The sequence below is a fragment of the Gambusia affinis genome, linkage group LG18 (genome assembly GCF_019740435.1).
Source record: "Gambusia affinis linkage group LG18, SWU_Gaff_1.0, whole genome shotgun sequence".
Taxonomy (NCBI): Eukaryota; Metazoa; Chordata; class Actinopteri; order Cyprinodontiformes; family Poeciliidae; genus Gambusia; species Gambusia affinis.
In genome coordinates, this window is record NC_057885.1 from 4,430,916 (window position 1) to 4,457,103 (window position 26,188).

Genomic DNA, 26,188 nt, shown 5'->3' on the forward strand with positions numbered 1-26,188 from the left:
TTTTATATTTATTGATATCATCATGTACTACGATTGATATGAAAAAAATTATTGGTAATATAGCATCACCTTAAAAGAAATAACAGCCTGAGTCATTTTTGGCCAAAAGATGATTTAGGCTAAAAAAGAAGAAAAAAAGAAAAAAAAAACACTTGGCTAAAATGACTTTCCGCCATTATTTAAATATATTTTAACGTATGTGGAAAATGATTTGTATAATTTTCGATATTTCAAATACTTGATTTGCTAATTTGGCAAAAATACTAACATGCAAGTAACATTGAGTCCATTACTCAAACCTGTGCAGTCAAAGCCCCACCGGATGAGAGAAGTTCATTAAATGCTGTATTCTTTTTAAATGCTGGTAGCTTGTCTGAGCTGTTTTCTTCCTGTGTTGTGGTAGGTTGGTATAAAAGGGAAGTCTTCAGTTTTTCCTTGACGCCTTAAATGCAAAATTAATCCAAGTTTTTCCATCCTGACATATGGACGTCCAATTTATTTATGAGATGTTTAATGAAGAAGGAAGTGAAGCTGTGCGATCTCTACACCCCCCACCGTCTCCAAGAATTTATTTCTCACAGCGTTTTCTGTTAGATACTAGCAGCTATAATTAATAATAAAGTGTGAATCAGTGGGGATCAATTAGTTCTGTATTTAATTAGTTGATATGAGGAAGTGTAGTGTGAGACTATATGGACAATATGGTTAAAACTATACAATCATTGTCTATGTCCAAGTATCCATGGATGTCCAGGAAGGGGAAGGTACCTACTTCCAGCGGTCATCGGGTGATCGACCACGGAGGTGCATCCTGGACATGTCATCAGTCCATGACAGAGCAACACAGAGACAAACACAACCAAAAACAAACACAGTCACTGCGAAGGGCAATTTCAAGGTGCATTCACACCAGTCCTGTTTAGTCCGCTTTACTTCAACTCCAGACGGTTTTTGTAGAACATCTGGTTCGTTTGGGGAGGTGTGAATCCTCAACCGTACTCTGATGCAGACCAAGAAAACGAACTCTGATCCACAAACGTAGGTTCAAATGTGTATGTCAATGTCAAGTGGACTAGAGAACACTCCCAAAGCAGGGAGCAGACTATAGAGCAGTGCACTCTGGGTAAATTCAACCATAACAAATGCATGAGTCTACCTCTTGCCGGAGACATTTTTTAATGGTGTTTTGCATAAGATAAAAGAGAAATCCTCCAACTGCTAATATCTGACCCTACTCCATTTTGATTTACATTTTGTGAAGAAGGAAGTTTTGCTCAGATTTTTTCTAAAGTTGTTCTTGGTGCAGCGCCACTACAGGCGAGGAGGGGAACAGGTTTCGCATTGGGTTTAGTTTGTTTGACTCTCTGAAGATGTAATAAATGTTGCAATTCTGGTCCCAAATAGAACAGAGTTTACTGGACTATCAGATGTGAAAACATCCTTAGACTCCACATCTAGCCTAGCAGGCATAATTTTGGACTCTGGGAGGATCCAGATTCCCCAGAGGGAGCCCATGCTAGTACATTCAAACTCTATTTTCCCCAGACCAAGATTGCGGTGAGGATGAAGCCGATGCTTTAAAAATACAAACTATTAGTGGAAATAGAATGTTCATTTTTGGGGGGAAATTAACAGACAATCTAATCAACCTCTACCAAGGCCTGCCACAATAACAAATTGTCCTGGATGATAAATTGTCCCAGTAGTTGTTGTTCGAAGACCCTTTTTCAATCATTAATAATGATAATAACAATCCAAGTTTATTTTAAAAAGAACACTTAGCACTGAAACTGGAAGATATTTAATATATTCAAATAAAACACAACAGCCAAAAACAGTTTTTAAAAAAAATCAAATGTACAAACACACACACACATGCATCCAAAACCATAAATAAAATGGACTATTTTTTTGAAAATTGCCCTTCAAAATATATTAATCAGAAGGTGAGATTATCAAGCTTATTTAAATTTATGTGATTAATTGATTAAGTGCTTATTGTGACAGGCTTAGCCAACCGCCACTATAAACCCAATGACAGGCTGTTAGAAGCCAGACCTGTATGAATATTTTGAGAGATGAATCACTGCCGTCTCTTATCCCTGTTACAGCAACATACTCAAAGAGTAGCAGCATCGGTTCAGCTTGATTGCAGAGTCCTCTTCAAACAATGATTTCAAGGTTCCACCTTTATTCTAAGGTTTACACAGCCATGTGTGAAATGCTGTCCTGTGGTAACATTTTGAAACTGAAAAGTTTTTCTACCTTGTTTGTGACATAATTCCTAGAAAAAAGTTAGTACTGCCAAGAACCCAGTAACACTAGAACCACCAGAGGGCGATATTTTGACTTTGCGTTACAAGTGTCGTAACCATAAAAACCATGACGTCTCTGCTCTTCAGAATATGCAATAGTTAAACTCAAACCTGAAGTTTGCAGCCTACAGCAATTAGCTCAGACACTTAGAACTATATTAGTGCCTACTTTGTAATCAATTTCAGGTGATTGTAACTAATCTAGTCAGACCTGTAAACTCTTTTACAATTTAACTGATTTTGTTATCCAGTAATAGTGTTGTTGATTCAATTTTTACTTTAAGATTCACTTTGTCATTCAGCACTACTTCAAGAGGTAGAACTTATGATTAACTTGTGATTCTCCTAAGTTATATGCTACATCCTGGTTACCATAGCAATAGCCAGTTGGGTATTAAACAGCTGTCTGTGAGAAATGTTTTGTATTGCTTTTGACGTGTCAAAATAACACCCATTGGCTAAGAGTGCAGATGGGTTTTTTTTTTGTACTTTCAAAAAACGTCCTGGCAGCATTTCTGACTATTTCCATCTTTTTCTCAGTTCTACCTTAGATTCTGACAATATACTGAGTTTATAAGCCAGAGGTAGTGGGATTTGCCGGATGCAGTTTTCTGCATTCATATAGGATGTAGTGCACAACACTAAGATCTCGATATGGTGGCAAAACACTTCAGTTACAATCCTTTGTACGTTACTTATATGTATGAAGAAGCATTTGTGGTATATGTACACAACCTTCGCTGTATTCTCCCTGTAAGAGGATTGATGTTAATTTGCGACACTCATCATAAAGGGGTCAAGCTTTTATTTTTGTCTCCTTGTCAAAAACACATGGTAATATGGAAGAACATGCCTGAATCTGAAAGTTGACTTGAGAAAGCTGTCAGGATCACTCATTAAAGCATAAAAACATACATTTGACATTCATATAGTTCTGGTATTTTGTGATTTTCCAAAGACTGACTATATATAGAGCAGGGGTCCCCAACTCCAGTCCTCAAGGGCTACCATCCTGCAACTTTTAGATGCATCCCTGCTCCAAAATGTCTGAATTCCCTCACCAGCATCCAATCAGCTCTGCAATAGGCTGGTAATGAGCAGTTTATTTGATCCAGCTGTGTTTCAACAGAGATGCATCTAAAAGTAGCAGGATGGTAGCCCTTGAGGACTGGACTTGGGGACCCCTGATATAGAGCATGCTCAAAGATGCAGATGTTTAATATGTTCAGCCTTACTGTCTTCTGCTCCATTCTTCCTGTTAAAATGGAGTTCGAAATAGTGGTGTTCGAAATACCCAGCAATCAATTGGATCACCAATCAGAGCCTGTTGGGTTCCAGCCACCAGCCATTTTCTTGCATCATTTGTAGTTGGAAGTGTCGATGCTGAAGTTCCACTTATCAGACATTGTGGCGCCAATCAAGTCTCAGTGGTGGCGTGTTACTCTGAGTGACTTTGAATAGCGACTCACATCATCTGGCAGACCTGGACACAGTTTAATGCAACACGACTGACAGATGATGCTGCTTTGTAAAACGGAACGAGACCATAAAGACTTTATGCTTCAGTTGCTTGGTGCTTCTCCAGGGATCAGATACCCTGTGGTAGTTCTGTGGAAACGCTACGCTGAATGAATGGACTTGGACTCAAAAGTAAAACAGCAGATGTCACACTTACTAAGATAAGTGCAATCCCAGTAAAGAATCACACAAAGACCAATCCTAGAAGACTGTTGAGGGGTTTATTCAGTCCAGAGTTGGATAATAATAAATATAAAGAATAGTTGCTGCAATTTGAACAGCGAATGCAATTTTTGCTTCTGTTACTAACACACCAGGCGTTCTGCTGTTTGAATTCTGTCTCTCCTGCTGGCGTTCTACCCTCTTCTTTTTCAAAACGTCAAATAAAATGCACAAACTCGCACACCTGTAACACCAGACAGGCAAGTTTCTGATGAGAATAAGGCGTTGAATTACCTGTTAATCAACTAAAGCCTTTGTTTGTTTGGACAGGATTAGTTCAAGCAGTGGATAGAAACAACTGGAAAACAGACACACTTCTAACTCACCTCTGTTATCAGAACATCAAATATAATGTCGGTTGCTCTCGATTTGCAGTGACATTTGTGTCAACCAAGAAACTTCAGCAAAAATGTACAACCTTAATTTTTATTTATTCGATTATAAAGGCACTAATGTTTGGTTTGATAGTATTTACGTTGGAGATTTGTTCATTTTTCCCGTTTTGTTCGAACCGTTGAGCTGCAGCATTTTGCATGACTCACTGCTTCCCTTTCTAATTAGTTTTTTTAAAAATACTATTACATTTTTTTATTAGTTCTGTTTCGGGGCTAAATAATATGTAACAATCAGCGGTGCAGTTAAAACATAAAAGTGTTCTAGTAATTCTATTTTGCCTAAGTTGATTAAAATTTTCATGGCTACTCTTAAATGTTTAATGTAGAAACACCAGATCTGCTTGTGGGGGAGAAAAAAAAAAAGTTGGTCTGGAGAATATATTAATAAAAAAATATTCCTCTTGATTCATTAATGGTCCTCGTGGTATTACGAGTGGTAGTGAGTATTTTCGTTGGTAATGAGATCTTTGCAGAAATTAAAGGTTTTGCGCATTGCAGTTTGGTTCAGCTTCTCTGTGGCCCTTAAGTTGTGAAATCTAATAATTTAGGTACCGATTGACATCAAATTGCTGTGAAAACAATGGGCTATGCAAAGATAAAATCCACAACTTCACCTGAAGTCCTCACTTCATGAAAATGGTTGATATCTGTTCACTTTTTGAGACGTAGAGTTTGTGTGGCAGAAACGTTTGCAGCCGTTAGCTCCTCATCGCCCGCTCCTCCTCCTCATACAGTTGCCACTCAGACTGAATTATTCAAGTCTGCTGAAATCTGCTGCAGTTTTAATATTTAGTTTTGCAAAAGGTCATACATTATAGATCAGGCCGATGAAATGATAAATGTTCACATTGAATGAGATCAGCCTTAAAGCTGTTGCAGTGTTATTTTTAAGCAGAGCCTGTACGTCTTTGCTAACGGAGATAAAACGGCAATCACCCGGGTAACATCAACCAGGCCTGATAGAAGCGTTTTTGTACATTCTATAAGTAGATACATCCTACTTGTTAATTTACTATTATCATGAATCTGTGATGGTATGTTTTTCTACGGCGTCTTTTGGAATTTTTATGAATTTACATTTAGGTTATTTTTAATTGATAAAAGGGAAGCCATTTATCTGCCATGCCAACTAGCCTTAGCATTTGTGGCAGGCTATTTTGTGGTGAACCAGCTGTAGCTTAGCAGATTGCTAGGAGTTAGCACAAGGGTGACTGACAGCACCAAGACTTTCTTCCTGGTGTGTTTCTACAGTTTAAACTGTGAGCACTGGGAGAAGGCTTTTTTTTTTTCACAGATCTGTTTTCTATTGTAACAACAAAATGTTGATTTTAACAAATATGTGAAAATATATATATTTTCTAAAAGTTACATACTGTAGCTTTAACAAAAAGTGCATGGGCAGAAACAAGTTGGGTTCACAACTGCTTGCAGTTCTAGTTTAATGTATTACTGCTGTTTCGGTTTGTACCGTTTGATCATACTTGTTCCCTTCTTCAAAAGTAGATGCGAACAGCTGTTCTCAAACCCACTTTGCATTCGGCAAAAACAAAACCTGTCTCTACCTCGATATGTTTTCAAGGAGGACATAAACCAGGAAACAACCAGATGTCGGTGTAAGTCTTTGGAAATTAGACTTTTTGATATGCCATGTGGATCCCAGGGGAGGGGAAGGGGGGGGCAGCCTTCAAGGTGAACGTATTCCTGTGACTCGTTCTGTGTGTTCATCCAAGAAACGAGGGATGCGGCGTTGGATGAGAACCCAAGTTGAAAAGGAATAGTAGACGATAATGATGATGATGGCCATTTTTCTTTGTCCCCCCTCGAGTGGTGAGTCGCTTCTGCTGTGACCCAACACATCTGCTCGTGTGCGTGAATGTGTCTGGGATGATGGAGCTTAAGATTTCTGAAAAAAATTGCGAGTAAAGCTGCGATGGTTCTTTCAAAAACACGCGCCGCTATAAGATGATCATTATCTGCTAAACATACATGCTATGTTAATTGGATGCTATGCTAATTCCCACGTGTTGTGGTAATTTAGAGGTCTGTTTTTAAGCGTCCAATGGTTTATAAAGAGCGGTTAGAAAAACTAAAGAGCATTCTGTACTGAAGAGATGAGAAAGGAGGAAAAAAATAGGTGCTAACGTAGAGATACATATGGAGGCCAAGAAGGTTAAGGTGAGCAATAAAGGTAATAAACAGAAGGAAATGGGAGAAAAACAGGACATAACAGAGCAACGTCTTCTTCTAATGACAAAATTATGACTGGCCTCCATCTGCCACTCGATCATAACCAGGCAGTCAGACTCTCCAGACAGCACCCGTTCCATTAGACACTCCCATCTGTCCTCGCCACACGATTAACAATGTAATCAATGCTCAGATGTCGAGGAGGTGCGGGAACGGTGGCTCGGATTTCATCACGCTCCCAGGCTGTAAGGAAGCAGCACTGCTTTTCTTGTTGCCGTGGCAGTTTGATTTCCTCTCCGATATCGATGAAAGTCTTGAAGAGCATTTCCTTGTGATCGGATTTCAATGTGTTACAAAGATAATTGGTGTAAATGCTCAGTCACGCTGCTTTATCTGTTGTTGCTCTGGTGGTATTAAGGAAGGATGCTGGTGTGAATGCTTGTACACAGATCAGGCATTACATTATGACCACATGCCTAAGAGTGTGTCGGTCCAAAGCAGGCCTGACTCATTGCCATCATTAGTACCCTAAATGTATGTTGTAGTATGTGACATCAAGCTTGCCTGCTTCTTCCTGTTGTGCATCTTCCTATAAGAGTTCTCCATTTAAGCGATGCACATGCATTGAGTCATTCATGCAGTTAGAATGACAGTATGATTCCTAAGGGGAACCAGGCCACCTCCTTCCATTGCTCCATGGTCCATTTCAGATGTTGTTTGGCTTTGAGATCTGAGTTCAGGTCCTAGTGAGCCAACCTTTGGTCTCCATGTTCACCACTGAGACTCGGCGGCTCATGAACCCGGTTGATGGGCAGCATGGTCCGCTGCTGTTTCTCCTCTTGGATGACTTTGATAGATAATGACCGCTGCTGCCTTTGAACGCCCCACAGGAGCTGGAGATTCGGGGCTGCTCCGCTCACCCTTCCCCTTCATCTCGCCCGTTGTTTCTGCTTCCCTTCCGCCGTTTCCTTATCGCCTAGCGTATTGTTGGAAGGAGAGACTGTGGTGTGTTTTCAAAGTGTGATCCCGGATTGGTGCATACCTTTTAATTGCTTTCTACCTACACCTTTTTTTTCTTCTTCTTTTTTCTGTTTACGTTTTAACACCTCCTGATAAAAAGGCTTCTTATCGTTCATCTCATGTTTTCGTTGCGGTTCACCTGTGTGTGAAAGTAAAGCTGGAAGTTTAGCTGTGAATAGCGGCCATTTAACAACCTGCAGCTGCAGCACTTTTTTTCTTACTGTTTCTTTCTCTCTCTGTGGTTTTTTCCCTCTTCTTCTCATCCTTGTTCTTTTTTAAAAGTATTGATTTTCTCTTTCTTCTTCTGTTCGGCTGCTTCAGCCACGTGAGGCTGGAATGAGACGACATGAAGACGGTGGTGTGTTTGAGTGATTTGGTATGCGGCGACGGCAGCATTCTGTTTCCTTGGAGGAGCCTCAGCCTTATCTCCTTAATGGACTATGAGCACAGGGAACAAAACCAGAAAGTGGCACAGTGAGAATGATTGGTCTTTATGCAAAGGGGGCCGGCAGGAACCCGACCTCCACCGGATAAATAACACACTCTGCATGTACATTCCCTCTAGCCCTGGATCACAGGACGCATTATATAAAGAACAGCAGGACTATCTTGTAGTCATTTAAGTCTCTTTAGTCCAATATGCTAGGCTGGGTTATGGGAGGCTATGTGTTAGCAAAATTAGAATTCTATAATCAGTTGTTGTGTTTTGGTCTTTGTTTATATGCGGTTAATGTTTGGAAAACCTTTTATTACCATCCAGTCAGTCAGTCGGTCGTCGGCTGTAACCAGAGTCTGTTCAGGAGAGCTAAACTTTTCTCGTACTTCACCAGATATTATGAAGTTCTTTCTTTATTTTACAACTGCTAGATCTTCATCAGACGTTTATAATGTCCTGGTTTTTTAAAGCAGAGTTACAACATAGATATGTTGTTAATCTTTCAACAGGCCTTTATGTCGTCTTTGGCCCCTAAAAAGACTAAAAATAAGGCAGCATTGAGTAAAAACCTGAACTGCCTTTTAGATCACCGTTAGCTGAGTTGTTTTCTCTGCGTGGCTCCTGTTTGGGCCCTTCCTGTTCTCCGTACAGTGCCCAAACGCCGCCGTTTGACACTGAATTGTTGCTGACATTCGATTGTTTGCTCAGGCCGCCAGGAGCTTTGTGTTTGAGGAGCTATCGATCACCGAAAGACAGGCTGGCTCGAAAAAGATTTGACCTTTACGGTCTCCTTGTTTGTGACCTGTAATGCCGTTTTATATCCTGCTGCTGCCCGAGGATAAATCCAATTTCTTTTTAGTTGGGGATGTTCTCCGCTTTAGGCCTCAGGGTTTCATTTTTTTGCTCCTCAAAGTGTTTTTCTCGAAGGACTCTGTTCACAAAATACATGGTGCCGTACGAGTTCATGAATACAGACCCATAGATAGAAATGGGGGGTAATGACAGACTCATGGATGAAACACAAGCAGGCAGGCAGGGACAGATTGACAAAACCAGACAGATGGACAGACAGAAACAAATAGACAGAATCAGATAGATGGAAACAGACAAACATATAGACAGATATTCAAAATAAATGGATAGCAAGAAACAGACAGATGTGGAAATGTATGGACTGATGGATATGAGGGATAAACAAACAGAAAGAGACAGACACACAGAGAAACAGAGGGACAGACAGAGACGCAGATACACACAAAGAAACAGGTGGATGAAAAGACACAAACAAACAGAAGCGGCTCAAAATGCAGACAGAGAAACAGACAGACATGGACAGACAGAGAAAGATAGACGGAGACAGACAGATAGACACAGAAATAGACAGACAGACGAAAACTGAAAGAGATGGAGACAGACAAACGGATACAGAGATGGAGAAAGAGATAGAGACAAAGAGATAAAAACGATAGAAACAAAAATAGAGACAAAGACAGACAGATAAATAGAGATAGAGTCAGAAAAAGTCACAGATAGATGGCCATAAACCAGGGGTCTCAAACTCCAGTCCTCCAGGGCCGCAGTCCTGCAGTTTTTAGATGTGCCACAGGTACAAAACACTGGAATGAAATGGCTTAATTACCTCCACCTTGTGTAGATCAGTTCTCCAGAGCCTTAATTATTCTATTCAGGTGTGCTGCAGCAGAGGCACATCTAAAAGTTGCAGGACTGCGGCCCTCGAGGACTGGAGTTTGAGACCCCTGCTGTAAACAGACAGCATAACACACATCACTTTGGTATTTTCTATTTCCTTAGAAGCTTAGATGAATTTGACAGAAACATAGACGCTGAAATACTTGGCAACTAGGAGCTGAAGTGAAACAGTCTGGCAGTAAAGCGTTCATAAGCCAGCATGTTTCTTCTGTCTACATTCAGTTAAAGATCATCATAGAGACCTGTAGTTTATACCAGGTTTTCTCTGTGGTTTAGGCTCAACACCCCCTTCATATATTTATCTAGTTATAACCCAAAGCAAAGAATCATCAGATTTATGTGTTTTCAGAAAATGTAGCTGCATGTCTTACACAGTTTGTGTAAAGTAGCCGTCCATCAGTATGAGGTTTCCATGGCGACGGTATGACGCTGCGGTTGTGCCGACGCTATTTGATCTGCTTTGTGTTGTTTCAAGTTCTTAGCGTGCCTTCCAGAGCGATTCATTCCCCTTCAAACGTTTTCACACGTCACGGTCTGAGCGAACACTTCAGTGTGTTTTTACAGGGATTTTGTGGGATCGACCAACAGAAGGCGGTGCATAACGGATGCATGATTTCCTGAGTCGTCTTCACCTCAAATCACAGCTGGGGATGGTTTGGTGTCTGCAACCGGTTTTAACATCCAAAAAAAAAAGAAAAAAAGACAAGACAAAGCTGCATGGAAATTGACTTTGAAAAGACGTTTTTATTTTGTGCTGCAGTTTTTCAATTGGATTTCGCCCTGTACGTTGATGGGACCTTTCCAACGCGCCAATGTGTTAGAATTGATCTCAACCACTTTGTGGTAGAACAGCTTTATTCATCAACAAAACACAAACCTTTTCTGTTTGTTATTATCTTCAACTTTGTGTTGGTCAATCACGCACTGCAAAGTCACAAAATTTTGCCAAGGATTTTTGTTTAGGTTCTTCCAGAAGTATAAATCTTTCGGTCATGTTTTCTTATATATCGCACATTTTGGTAACAAGGCAGTTGAAGATAGAAAACCAACAGTTGAAATTTGCAATTTTTCCAAGTTCTGCCGTATTACACTTGAATTAAGACAAAATTAGCTTAAATGTAACTCGTCATTAAGCTTGTTTTAAGTCAATAATCCCTTAGTATTGGTGAAAAAGTTCTAGTTCCACTGGCAGATTATATAATTTACAATTTGGGAAAAAAGTCTCATTATAAGTGAAATAATATGTCCATGGAACTAGAACTTTTTCATCAAAATTTAAACAATATTGACCCAAAACAAGCTCTCATTTCTTCCTGTAAAGTTACTTCAAAGTTGGTTTTGTCTTAATTCCAGTGCTCCAGACCAAAACATCCTTGGTAAGACTTTGCGTATTTAACAGTGGTCTCATCAGGAACGGCAGCGGTTTGAGGTTGGCAGGTGAAAGATGGCCGACGTGGAAACGTTTGACGGGTCTGGGAGCCTCTGAAAGGGCGTCGTGTAAATCGGCTCAGGTTCTGGCTTTGTGATTTGAGGTAGCGTTGGAGATAACCAATCAGATCCAAGCTTGTTTTTCTGCCAAACAGTTCTCTGTGTGTTCCATAAGTATTTCAGTGGGAAAAAAAAAAAAAAAAGCATTTGTGTGAGCAATAGCCTTCGGCGGTTGCGCCAAATGAAAATGCTTTTTTTTTTTTGTTGTTTTCCAGAACCCCTCACACCTCACTCAAGAAGTGTTTTGCTTGTTTTCTGTTGTTATTCGCTCTCTATCTCTCTATCTTTCACTCTTTCTTTTTTTTGTTTTTTTTGTTCTTGTTTTAGCTTTTTGTTTTTTTGTACTTTTTTCTTTTTACTTTTAAACTCTGACATCCAAGTCTGCCCCAGGATGTCTGTCACAAACTGCAGTCCAACGTTGTGACAATGCTTTTTTTCCTTCCCGTGCCTTTTATGACCTTCTTTTTCTTCCTTTGTGTTCCTTTTTTCTGTTTTTTCCCCTTCAAGGTCTGGCGCACCTGACGTTAAACGACCAAGGTATGGGTTTATTCGGTTTTTGTTCCCTTTTTTTTGTTCGTTTTCTTTTTTTGCCTTTTTTAAAGAGGAATTGACTAAGCCTCTACGCTCCCAAAGCTACTGTTCTTCCTCACAAATTCCTCCTCTGCTTTCCACCTTCCCTCTGTGGCGTATCCTTCCATTTTTCTCCCAAATCCCCTGCTCTGTTTAATCCTTTTCATCTTCTTCTTGTCCATGTCCTCTTTAACTTTCCCTCATCCCCCCCCACACCCTCTTTGATTGTGCCTCCTTCCTCTCCCTTGCTGCCATTATCTTTGTGTTTTTTCTGTGCCCTCCGCCAATGTGTGTCCACCCTTTGTCCTGTCCTATGGCTCACGTCCTGGACTTCAACACTGACCACCTTTGACCCCGCCGGCCTGACCTCGGGGGCTGAAGGTAACACTTTTCTGCTATCCCTTTGTGCTTGGGCTTAATCAAAGAAAAAAAAGAAAAAAAAAACTTAACCTGAAAAAACTTCAGATTCTATTGGAAATGTGTTTGTTGGTCAATGTTTTAACAGCGAAATGCCTTCCAGCATCCATTCACTAACACTTTGAGGTGAAAGTGTTTGTCGAATGTGCAGAGTTTCTCATCACCACTCTGCTGACATTCCCATTGTTTGGCAATGATTTTGTATATTTTCTTCGATGGGCTGACTGTGACCAAGATGAACTGGGGTCACGTTTTGAACGTTGCTTTTCATGGGAAATGCTTTGACATGAACACAGATTTCTGCTGATGTTTTTTCTGTGTGTGACACAACAGCTGTTAAATGTCTGCTACACATCCTCTTTTGTCACAGATTTCCCTTTCTTTTTTTTTTTTAACAGGTTGACAGAATTGGTCTTAAACGACTCGGCGAGATTCCCCCCCACCCCACCCACCCCACTGATGTGTTTTCATTTCCTGCCCTTTTTCAGCCTCTGGCCTCTCGCCGAGTCCTCCTTATTGAATGTGGTGTTAAAGCAAAGTTCACCAGAGGAAAGTGAACATGTGCAATGAATGTTTTGACCTTTACTGGAATAGAAAGAGGTGCCTCTCCTCTCATTATGAACCATGTCACACGAAAGCAAGGACAAAAAAAGCTGCTCTACTTTTTATGTAATTGTCTTTTTTTATTGGTATTATCATATCAGCCTCCTATAACAATCCAAGCTTTCATATATTTGCTTTTCCTTCAAGTGGTTTAAAAAGAGGCAGCCTGAAACTTTACCCAACACAGTTTGATCACCCTCTAATACAGGTGTGTCCAAAGTGCGGCCCGGGGGCCATTTGGATTTACAACAAAACTACTCTTCCAAGAAAAGAAAAACAACCCAAACCACACAAAAAATTTTTGGTCAAAAAACCTTGACCAAAATTTTGATCAAAATTGACTTGGCAATTTTGGTTAATGAGACAACGTTTGTAAACCGTTACTAAAGTCTGGTTCACATGACAAGATTCTAAAATTGTCGGCTGATTTTCAAAACCTGAGGCTATGGACAAAATGGTTTCAAAAAAATAAAAAATCTTTGCTATAACAGGTTTAGTCACACAGTGGGAGGTGTCGAGCAAAACATCACATATGAACCGATTTCATTCACCAACATTCAGATGTAAGATGGGAAAACTCTCAAAACTTCTCGAGACCAAGCGTGAGTTCAGAGTAAACAAACATGGCCGACTGGGAAGAAGATCTGGCGATATTTCAGGGACTGTATTTAATGAAGGAAAAAAAGGTAGGAAAAGGCATTTCCTCTCCAGACTTTCTGGTGCGCAGTGGTAGTTGACAACAATATTAACAATGTTAACTTCAGTTCTATCTATCTATCGATCGATCAATAGATATGACTTCATAATTTAATGTCTTTAAATTGGAAAAATTTCCTGCTCTTTCTGAAGCGCCGCCTTCAGAAAGTCATCACAACATGGCTCCTCTATTAACGCTTTAACGTTTTTGCCAGCGTTGCACTGAGAAGTAGGAAACTGCAGCTTTGAGGAGGAGCTGCGTTCTCGAAGGCGGGGCTTGGTCCACCCAGGCATTATGTACAGCAGAATGGTTGCCATGGACATTAAAAGATTTCTCAAACATACATGAAAGAATGAAGGCAACACTTAAGGTATGTTCTTGATAAGGGACTAACAATATAACATAAAGCTCATAAAGTCTTTTGTACATGATACTGCCACTTTAAGAGCCATCCTGATAATCTTAATAATTCTCATTATACCAAGCTGAGTTTGATGTCATTTTATAAAGACAAGATATAAAAACAACATGAAGGGGATAAATGAGCACAGAGTTGCTATGATTCTCCTCCTCACCCTGTTTCCTCTACGCCACACAAATCCCCAGAGCTGTAGCTTTTTTTCTGTTACGACCTTTCGTATTTAAAAGATGTTTTGGTTTTAATAAGAAGTAGACGCCGTTATAATGTGTTTTTAAAATCTTGTTAAAACGAGAAACTTTTCTCATTTAAAGGAGTTTTGCGTCTCCTCACAGGGAGAAAAGTTTCCTCATTTAACCGAGATGCTCAACCTAAATTTATTTCGGCGCTCGGGCAGTTAAACGCTTCCGTAGCTTTTGTGTGGCTTAGCAACTAAAAAGAGAAGGCATTCAATACTCTGAGCAGATGTTTTCTAAGCGTAATCCTGTTATCTTTATACTGCCTCTTTTTCTTCCTTTTTTTTTTTTTTGTCTCGTTAACATTTCCATAAACCTACCTCAGCTGAACTTTATCAGGTATGCATTCTGGGATCCACTCCAAACTGAGCCGCCTGTTCATCAAAGCCCACATGCTTAAGGAGAGAAAAGCACAAACTGGAAAAATAGGAAAGGAAAACACTAGAACAGCAGGAAATCTGACACGACACCAGCATTTATCCATCGTGATTTCCCTCTAGCATTGCTCTAAATCCAACATGAGACATTCATTGTCAGATTTTATACTTCAAGGGCAAGCTCTTGATTTTTTGTTGCTTCTTCTTTCATATATATATATATATATATATATATATATATATGTGTGTGTGTGTGTGTGTCTGGGCAGGAAGCAGGATCTAAAACTTTTATCAATAACTTTTTTAAAGATAGCTAAGAGAAGCTGGTACTGTATAAAATAATAAAACTACATTTTAGCAAAAAAAAAAAAAAAAAAAAAAAAAGAAGAATTTTGACCTTTTGTAATTCCTTACAACAGGAGTTCCGGACCTCATAGCTATGCTAGCCTGAGGAGCGAAGCGGCGTGATCAGTTGGACTGGCAGCCAATCAGAAAGATGCGCAGGGCAAACTTGTCAATAAATGATTCCAGCTTATAGTTTTACAATAAAGCTTAAGAACCAAATTAGAATTTATTTAAAAAAAAAAGTAAAATATTTATTAGATTATTTTTTTCTCATCCTCCCTCCTGCTTTCTGAGGCCTCCCATAATTCCTCCGTTTTGAATAACACTGCTTTAGAAGATTAATTTTAATGACAGGATTAAAATAATTTTGGAATGTCATAAATGCAAAATACACTTCACTGAGCTTATCAGTCTGATAGTGTCAAGTAATTGGCATCAACTATGATTTAGTCTTATTTGTGTGTGTGTGTCAGATTTGATAAATGTTAAGCCTTTCTCCTTAGTGGACAAAAGCATGTCAGATTTTAGAAATGTTGGTGATTTGCGTCAACCTCTCCTAGCAGCTCAGACTTGGTCTTCTCTCCTGGCCCACAGCAGCAGCTCAGTATAGGTCTTCCATCAAGAAAGCTGCTGAAAACCATCATGAACCAGCTGTTTGTCCAGACAGATGTCCTGCCTGGGGTTGTAGGTGATGGGAAACCTCAGAGGGACTTGAGCAGGACAATCTGCTAATGGAGTCTGATCATCAAACTGGATCCTTCAGCTGCAGGGTGATGGGATGTGAAGCGCTTTGACATGGAGGCCATAAAAACAGAACAGGGTCTTGCCTTTCGTTTTCCCCCTAAGGCTTCTAGTTAGCCCCTTCCCCATCCTGACCAGTTCAAATGTATCCCACGTAAAAAACATTTCAACACATTACTAACATCCATCCTTGAAAATGTCCTTTAAAATTATATCCAGTTGCAATGTATAGATTTAAAATGTCCACACACTGTGGTCCAAACTGTGTCAAATGGCCAAAGTTGTGGCTTCTTGTAAGGATATAAAACACATGCCTGAAACCTTTTTACTTTTATTTAGATGCATCACCATCAAGTCAAATGATTGAATTAGGTCTTCAGCAAACCATCAAGCTTGGGAAAGGTCTGATAATGAGTCATTTATGTGATTCAGCTGTGATGGAGCAGGAATGTATCCAAATCTCAAGGACCAGGTTTGGAGAATCTTTCAGAGGTTAGCAGTAAATAACATCACACGTATCTGGGCCTGTCACGACGGCAAATTTTGCTGAGCGATTAATTGTCTCAAAAAACTATTGCGATAGACGATAGTATTGTTTGAAGACCTTTGTACACTGATTTAATGGAAATGACATAATAATGTATGCAATTTGGAAGATAGTGTATCTATCTGTCAAAGATAGATACACTTTATTTTCAAAAGAACAGCCAGCGCTGGAACTGATAAACAAAACAACCAAAAACAAAAATAAAATGGATTCTCAGTCTCCATTAACAAAAATGTACTTGAATAAAAATACCAAAGTGTAAATAAATACTGGATTTAACCAAAAGAGTACAGATTATGAAGTCTGTATACTATATTGCCCTTCAGTAATCATTAGATTTAAATAGAGAAGATGGCGACATCCGACTACCTGATGCAATAGTTCACACTACACATTATTTCACACCTACGTTTTCCCCATATGACAATCTTAGAACTTTGGTCGTTCTAAGATTGTCGCTTGTGATCATACTGTAGTGTGTTGTGTGTTACGGTAGATCGTTGTGGCTGCTCCGATCTAAATCAGGGGTTTCCCCTGACTGGGAGCGTTAACGCAGCCTGTTGAATGTGACAGGTAGCCAATCAGAAAGCGCGGATTCTCCTCTGTGCTTTCTGAGGGGAAATTACAGAGGGGAATCCCAAACAGCTGACACGGTGCAACCCGAAGTCCAGCGGACATTGGAGATGATATGTGGAAACAACATTAATGTTTATAAAACATTTCGTGCAAAGAATACAGAAATGACTAGGAGAGGAGTTGGCGCCACTATGTTGATGAACCCAGTAACTTTTCAGCTGTTCTTCGTTAACGTGACATAAATAGGTTCTAATGATTTTCATCCAGTCAGGACGTTACGCTGACACTAGAGCCACATGCGTTGCAGGTAGATTGTAGTAAAGCATTGATTAATGCCTGGTTTTAAAATAAGTTCACTGGACTCGTAGCCATTATTTTGTGCCCATTGTCTGACACCACACGGTAGGATCAAACCCGATAAATCGGCTATACCTAAGATTTCTGTCGGCTAATGTATGATCTCATGTTTTGAAAATGGGCTGACAATCGGCCCACACCTCTAGGATGGTGTAGTGTGAACTGGACATTACACTAAGGAAATGAGAAACGGAGGGTCAGTGGAGTTGAGCCTTTTTTCATTCAGTGTCATCAACAGAAAGAGAAAAAGGCCGGAAGAGACGATAAAGGCGATAATTAAAATGACGTCGATAGTTTTAATTTATTGTTCGATCAATTGATTTATCCTTTATCGCGACAGGCCTACACGTATCACTAATCTATTTAACCTCTCCCTACAAACTTATGACTTCCCCCATGATTGGAAATCTGTGGCTGTCAACCCTCGTTTTAGTGATATGACGTATTAAACCAATACAGACCCAAGCCTGCCTCTGTTTAACCATAACTCTTGCAAAATTAGTTAATAAACAGTGAAGCCACTCTATAGAATATTACAATAGTCTAAGTTTGACTTGAGAGCCAGGCGTTGGCTGTATTGCAGAAATACCCAAAGCAGTTCTATTCAAAGTCTGGCCTTAAGGGTTCAACATGTATAACATGTTTTAGAGGTCACCCTGGGTCAACACACCTGAAACAAATTGGTTTGTTGCCAGATCTCTGTGGAGACGTTCTAGATATTTAAGTCAGATGTGTCTGATCAAGGACACCTCTTAAATCTGTAGCAGTGGAGTTGGGCACTCCTGACCTAAAGTGTTTGTGACATTATCTGTGTCATCATTACAGAGTAATATTTGGTCTTATTTAGCATTCTGGCTAAAGTTGATAACATCTTAATCAGCCTGCTTAAAATAATAATTTTAAAGAAATGCATAGTGTGATTTAATGTTACAGCTTTGGTCATTGGAGGCTTTCACTGTCCAGTCTGACCCTATGATGTCGACTTTGGGGCGTTCCTCAGGGATCTATGCTAGGTCAACCCAACCTGAAATTTTAATCATTTCTATGCTGATAACACTGTTCTGTACACTCTTGTCCAATCCTTACAGCTCCATATTGTTTCTTACGATGCAGTTTTCAACATGTCTTCTCCAATCGTTTGTGAAACAAATGTCAAACCAGACAAATGATTTTTAATCATCACTTACCTCACACTGTGTCCTCTTAATGTCCACTCTGAATGATACGGCATTAAAACATATCATTTCATTTAAATACCTACTTCCTGTCCTTTGACTCTCACATTAATTCAGTACTTTGTAAAATCCCATCAATAATCATTTTTTGCATTACCACGAGTCATTTTTCAGCCTTACCCTACACAACGGTAAAACCGTCTGTTTTAGATTACAGTGAGGACATCCACAGGAATCGGATGTCACCTATTATACTGCAGTCTGTTTTGCCTCAGGAGGTCTCGCTGTAATCTGCACCCACCTGTCAGCCGGCCATCACTCCATTCCGACAGGACGCTGCATTTTATTTCAGTTTGTTTATCAGACGATTATTGGCAAAACTCCTCCCTGCCTTCAAACGCTTCTCGACCTCTCCAGGAATTGCTGCTCTTTTTGCTCCAGTAACTTTATCCCCAAACTCAATCCAAAAGTTTGTCAGCTGATCCTAACCACTGGAATAAGTTGGAGAGAAGAAAAAAAAAGAGAAGTAATTCTCTTCCATTTGACTTGGTAAATAAAGTCTATTCTAACGATACAAAGTAAGAGGTTAACATTTATTTTAAATGGAGATACAGTCAGGACATGAAGAGGAGCAGAATGTAATACGTTGCCAATTCAAATTTTTTCTCTTGGACATCTTACATATATTGGTGCCAAATTAACATTTCAGATCTTTTAATGTTTTTGGTCTGACTTTAGCTTTTCCAAATACAATATGAATACATAAAGCACTTTACAATCAGCAGGTTTGCCAAAGTGCTGTACAAATACTGATCTCAAACAAATATTTAAAAACTGGAAAATAAAATCACTATATTGCTCAACAGGTTCTGGGTTTTATTTTAGGCAAATGCTAATTAATTTTCACCCAAAATTTCTAATGTGTCATGTTTTCTAAACCAGTGGTCTCCAACCTTTTTAGTACAGCGGACCGGCTCAAGCCTTCGTAAATTTCCTGCGGACCGGGGAGGGTCGTGCGTGCGCGCCTTGCGAGGATCGAGACGGTGGGGAGGGGGGTTGTGGTGCGTGCGTGCGTTGTGAGCTGGCGCAGGACTACAAATACTGATCTCAAACAAATATTTAAAAACTGGAAAATAAAATCACTATAATGCTCAACAGGTTCTGGGTTTTATTTTAAACAAAATGCTAATTAATTTTCACCCAAAATTTCTAATGTGTCATGTTTTCTAAAACATTCGACTAAATTATTGATTTTTTTTTGTTACTTCATCTTAAAAAAATTTATTAAATATTAGGAATTATATTATTTAAAATCTGGGCTCTTCAGGTGACAAAAAGTATTGCACACATTTCTTCTTGCATGTTTGGTTCACTTTGGCGTGAGGGAAACAGACGCTGTGAGTTTCATGGCAGTCGTCCCATTAGAGATATTAAAACTCAGAAAATTTTCACTTGTTCAGCACTTATTTTCCCAGCTGTAGAAAGTGAATGAGTTCATTCCTCAGTAAACTGAGCAATTTATTTATTTATTTTTTATTAACTGGGGCGTTTCTGTAAATTTGACCTTTCGGCTGAACAACACGGCTTGGCCAAGCAACCGACAGGAGAAATGAAATCAATACAGCGCTCCTCCGTGTTTAAAGACAATATTTCAACAACATTGTTAGTTTGGCCCGAGGATTTAGAGATTATTCAATTTTTCATAAATCTCTGTGTTGTGGAAGTAAATTTTTAAAACGGGTCTCGGTCAGTTCTATAAATCTCACTGTATGCTGCCACATAATCAGGCCAGCAGAATCAATATCAGCTGTCCTTCACAGACTGATGGAGGACGAACCCCGGGCTTCGAGTCCTATCTGCCTGAAGTCTGATCCTTATCTCCCCGTCTACAAAAAATAAAAAATAAATAAATAAGAACGTTTCCAGACTAACACACACTCACGTTATTCTCCGGTGAAAAACCTTCAAATAAAAAAATCAGTAAAAAATTTTTTTCTGGAGAGAAAGTTTATCACATTCGTGATGAACATGATTATTATACTAGAATTAGTTTGCAAGTGACATGTATAAACTATTGTTTATGAACTGTTTTTTTTTTTACCCTGAAAATCTAGTAAATAAGATTTTTTTTTTTTAATATATATGTATGTCTATACATACATGTATATTAATAGTGGGGGTCCATCTGAAAATATTGTGAGTTTATAGGGTAAGAGTTCATAAGTTTCTTTCTTCTTCCTACTCCTTTTTGAGCAAGTTAAGATTATTGTACAAAAATATGTTTTCTGCATTCCTTGTTTATGTGTGTGATTTTATGCTTCTATCATGTTCGAAATAAACATTTTCAGCTCAACGTGTTCACATTTTGAGACGTTTTAAAGGGGCAGTATTATGTAAAATTGACTGTTCCCTCTTCAAAAACATACGTGGAGTGTTGCCTTGATTCTTTCATGCAAGTTTGAGAAATCCTTTAATCTCCCATGGCAACCATTTGGTGTGCAAAACACCTGGGTGGCTCTAGCTCTGCCTTTGAGGCAAAGCTCCTCCTCTGAGCTGCAGTTTTCAAGCTTCTGCCTCACAGAGCGTCCCCCCCCCCCCCCCCCCCACACACACACACACACCCCAACCTCCCGCTCAGCAAGTTTGCTAGTTTGCTAATTGCAGACTAGCCAGCAACAATTAGCAGACACCTGATGGAACTGTTTATAGGAGCTACTTCTCAGTGAAACGCTGGTTAAAAAAAAAAAAAAAATGGCATTAAAAGGTTAATAGAGGAGCCTTGTTGTGATGACTTCCTGTAAGCGGAGTTTCAGAAAGAGTAGGGATTTTTAAAGAGACAGAAACCTGATTTTAAGAAAGTAAAATTTATTAAGTCATATTTGATACACAGCATTTTTGAACCACTTAAGGTAGTTACTTGATTGTGCTATAAACTGGATTGTGACTGTAAAACATAGAATACTGCCCCTTTAAAATCCTCCTTAACCCAATTTTAAGTCGTCATTAGCAGCAGTAGTTAGTTTCTGTGTCCATATGCATGAATAGACTGCTTTGACCAACATAAATATAACATCAAGGTTCTAACCTTTTTGATTTTAGTTTTTTTTATATTGTTGGATTCAACCTTTTATCACTTGATCAATGCAACATCGCCGTCACTTCAGCAGAGAAAAAATACACATCACTGTGAAACAAACAACAAACACATTGGATACAACAGAATGTTGCCTGTCCATTCTTTGTATTTGGGATCTTCAGCACTTTAAAGTGGAAACTGCTTTGGTACATGACTTCCAAAGGTTTCGCACACCTGAAATGCTGCCAATTTTATTCCAACATTCTAAAAACCAGTAAATGTTAAGTATTTGTTTCTATACTTGTGAATTTAAGCTGGAAGAAGCCCTAAAGTGTTGGAGTCAAAATCTCTCCCTATTATACATTTGTTGACTAATTACTTCAGCATTTTTAGACAAGACTCACAATAATAGTAACACCTCGGATATGCAAAAAAAGTAATCTTGTCTGTTTTAAATGAACCCAAAATTATACCTGATTTACAAAGCGAATTAAGGTAATTATTCCATAGAGTTGCATAATGAACATTTACCGCATTTATATGAAACAATGTCACGTACCTAAGTAATTTTATTAATTACCAGAGTGCAAAAACCAGCCTTTAGGCAATCAGCTACTACAACCTTCAAAATAAATGAGATGTCTTAAACAAAATAAATATTTATGATTTAAGAACTTTCATTTAAATCTTTAAAACTTGGAACTTGTGACAGAATCTTGAAATGGTTTCCCTTATACTCATAACCCTTCATTTAGTTGACAGATTTATTAAAAAAAGACCCAAATGCAAAGCAGATCTGTTAACGAGACAAAATATTTTATTGAAATAAAATATTCTGAGCATATCAGAGTACAGGTCTTGGAATATAAGAAAATGAGCTAAGAGACTAAGCCTTTGTAAATATATAGCCAGTTCTTTATAAAACAAATATCTCCAACACGTCATTTTTAAAAAAAAGAAACAAATATACACAAGATAAATTTCAGTCTTCATCGACATGAACTTGCACAAATTTCCCCCTAAACGTTGTTTTAAACATGCCAAGCCTGTAGGGGGCAGTGTAGCGCCAATGATGGCATAGTTACTTTGAAAACGTGACTTTGATCGGATTACTGACTACTCCTTGGAAAAGTAACATGGATTACTGACTACTTGATTTTTAATAATTAACTGAGTTACATTAAAAGTAACTTTTTTAGTTACTTTCAGCAGCTGTTGACAATAATGTTCCGCCACCTGTGAAAATTGCATTTAGCTTTGCCGATGCTTAATTGCGAGTTATTTTATAATGGCAACATGTGTCTTCATGTTCCCATCATAAACAATAATGGCAACATGTAATCATTGTTTAATGGTTACAAAACTGATTACAAAAGTTTTAAAAAGTTAGTAATTTTTGTGTGTTCCCTTATTCTCTGGAAAACTCTAAGTAGGATTTTAGACCCCACCCCCAACTTCGTTACTGTTACTGAGGACAGTGGTCTGACGTCAAAACAACTACAACTTCCTGTTAGGAATTAGACATGGCACCAGGAGGTTCGCTTGTGTGGACCGATAGAGTTTGAACCACTTTTAAATAGCATATTAGATTATAAAGTTAATAAAACACAAGACCATATCAATTGGAAATTGTCAAAGCAAGTATGTGAAAGCCTCCTGAGCTAATACTATTCACTAACTTAATCATATTATGGAATAATACCCTGAATTGACAAAGTTACAAATTAGTAGAAAGATGTTTTTTGGATTTCTACAGAGGTATCAGTGACATGTGATCACTGTCCAGGTTAGTTTTCAGCAAAACCCAACAAAAAATAATGTGTAAACATGGATGTTCATGGTTTGATATATATTTACACATCTCAAATTGAGTCTCTGTAGAATGTCTCATTGTAAATAAAGGGACAAAAAATCGTTCATATTGCTATATCTACAGTGTAGGGTGTAGATGCAAGTGGAATCCCTTGGCCTTTTTTATTTGTTGGCTTAGCAATTTCTATGATGCAGACATAATGCTCTAAACAAGCTACCCTGAAGCCGTTTCAACCGTGGCAAAGTAATTAAGGGGCCTTAAATAAACCGTGGTTTACAATACAGTATAAAAAAAGAAAGTTAATAGATCTAAATTGAAAACATTTCCAGGCTCTTGGCTCTGGAATTGCACCTGCTTAGCTTGTGGACCATTTAATTTGCGTGTAAGAGATGTTCCCCTGCCGCGGCTAGCAGCCATTTTTTTTTGTTTTGTTTTTTTTGTTTTGGTGAGGCCGGCCTGATGCGTGCTTGTAATGAAATAAGCCGAGGCCTGAGAGATAGTCTCTCGGCAGAGATCTCCTTGGAGATACTGAACATAAAAAAAAGAAGGGGAATATCTAGTCTGATCTGTATCTGACCTCAAATGTAATAGACTAGGTCCAGGGTGAGATAGCCATCAGAGCCGCCGCTCACTAAGGGCAGGGTATGTCCTGTTTTCCTCTGAGCTATGCAAAACACACACACACACACACAAAGTGGACTGGTCAGAAATGAAGCAGATTCATTCTGTCTGTTTTTAGACAGTAACCAAATAAAGACTGATATCTGAAACAGGACGTATACAGTCCTTGAAATGTTGAGTTTTATATGATTTTCTGTTGGCTACCATCAGACAGAATCAAAGATGAAAGTGGCATTTCAGTATAAAGAGACCAAGTCAAAACAGGAATACTTGTTTCTTTCAGTTTGTCAACACAAAGGTCCTGCAGGAAACCTTGACCCCACAATATGGGGTCTCCTAAAAATTATCCAAATGCATAACAATAATAATGCACTCTCAGAAAATGAAAAGCTCAGAAAACGCCACATATGCCATTTTAAATAATCAAACACCATTTCCTTTGTTATCCTCCCAATTTTTTAAAGATGAAATTATAAATAAATTATTCCATTTAAAGAGTGAAAGTTGAAATCATCACGTTCTGAGACACTTTTTTTGTATATGTAAGAATGCCATTCTAGAAGTCGTGAACTCACACGACATAAAACCTCAAAGGTTATAGAAATGGGAAAAAGCCAAAATGGAAAAGGTTGATCACATCAAGTTAGTCCAGATTAAAGACTGCTGGAGACACTGGAGAACAGGACAAGGCAGGACAAGGGATGAAGTCTTACCTCTCTGTTTGATGATTCTCTATGGGGTTTGTTTCCTTCTGACCGGTGGTCAGTCTCGCATATCAAATCAACCACCTCTTTTTCTGCTGTCACATAGTTGCAGTTTGATTCTTGTTCAAGTTCTACATATTTTCTTAAAACCTTCCTAAATGTGATTGACCGCATAATGGAGCACGGACAATGTGCTTTGACCAAAACAGGAAAACCCAATAGAAATATTGACACAACGAAGAAAGATGGCAGCCAGGAAGTTGAGCCTTTCACACAAATGGCTCTAAGCAAACAGCCTGATAAGTTTCAAAGTGACTTAAGGAACAACAAAGTCAATGTTTTAGTGTGACCATCACAAAGCACTGATATCAGTCAACTGAATTACCACCATTTGACCTTGGTAATTTAATCAGCATTGGCAGCAGTTTATTGGCCAAGGCCTTTCTTGGTTCTAAACATCTCTTTCTACTGAATTTGAAAGAATACTGTCTCTCTCTCTCTGTCTGTCTGCATAACTAAAACGGAGCGCTGCATGAGTACGTCTAAATGCGACGCATAAATATGCAGCAGCCGTACAGTACGCACACGCACACACGCACACACTGTGTATTAAGTCATCGCTGTGAAATTAGCTGTTGCTTGACATTTTCTCAGCCATTAACCAGAGATACCTGCAGTTTGCAAAGCAAGCTGTCAATAAAACACTGAGAGAGTAGCGAGCCTAATGGCATAAACACAAAAGGCCGAAGCTGATTCAGTTGAAAAGGAAAAAAAAACAGCTTTCAGAAAAAAGCTATATGAAATTTTACTGATGTCAGAAAACGGAATGTTCAGAAGTTACAAAAAAACACTTTTGGTGACCTTAACATTTTCAATTTGTTCTTTTCCCTACTGATTCAAAGGCTAAACCATTGTTTTCTGTTGCCATGTTATTGATGGGAAAGCATATTCTTCTGCTGTAAGTGGCCTCTGGCCTTGTGGGTAACTGTAGCTATACAGGAGTGTGTCATGATTATCAAAGGTATTTAGGTAGATGGTCAAAATAACGTCCAGTTGACTCACACTGGACACGCTCAAAGAATCTAAAGAGTCAAATTCTTAAGAATCAAAAGAATTTGATTCAAAAAAAGAATCAAAAAGAATTTATATTCAGTCTTCATTCAGATACTGGAGCTTTTAGGTGGATGACATTGCTTTTTATGCAGTTTAAAATAAATAATCCTTATAGTGTGTTCTGGGGAACCATTTAAAATTAATTTGTGACCTCTTTGACCTGGTTCATCACACTAGCTATGGAAGTCAGTCCAGATGAACAGGAGAATAAGACAAGACAAACTCTTCAACCAAAAAAAATGTATTTTTTATCTGCTTTTTTATAGAGAGATAATAGTACTGATAAACTGGATATGTATTAACTATAAACCAATAATTGTTTAACGGTGCAGTATTATGTGTTTTCCAGGCACAAAATGCCATTTTATATCACAATCAATATATCGCAACTGAATATAACAATTCAGTTGCTATAAATGTCAAACATATTTAAAAGAAATTTTACTTTGTAATTTAACACCTTCAAATTGGGCCTGTCACTTAAAAAAAAAAAGGAAAAAAAACTCCTGCT

At 38.7% G+C, this 26,188-nt stretch overlaps 1 protein-coding gene across 3 annotated transcripts in view; it reads left to right on the top strand.

Moving 5' to 3' along the window:
- The window catches only part of nrxn2b (neurexin 2b), a 746,427-nt gene that overhangs the window by 151,853 nt on the left and 568,386 nt on the right, over positions 1-26,188 (top strand). For all 3 annotated transcript variants that reach the window (XM_044097998.1, XM_044097997.1, XM_044097999.1), the window contains exon 4: positions 11,799-11,828. In XM_044097998.1, the coding sequence (XP_043953933.1) occupies positions 11,799-11,828 (30 nt within the window). The remainder of the gene's footprint in view (positions 1-11,798; positions 11,829-26,188) is intronic.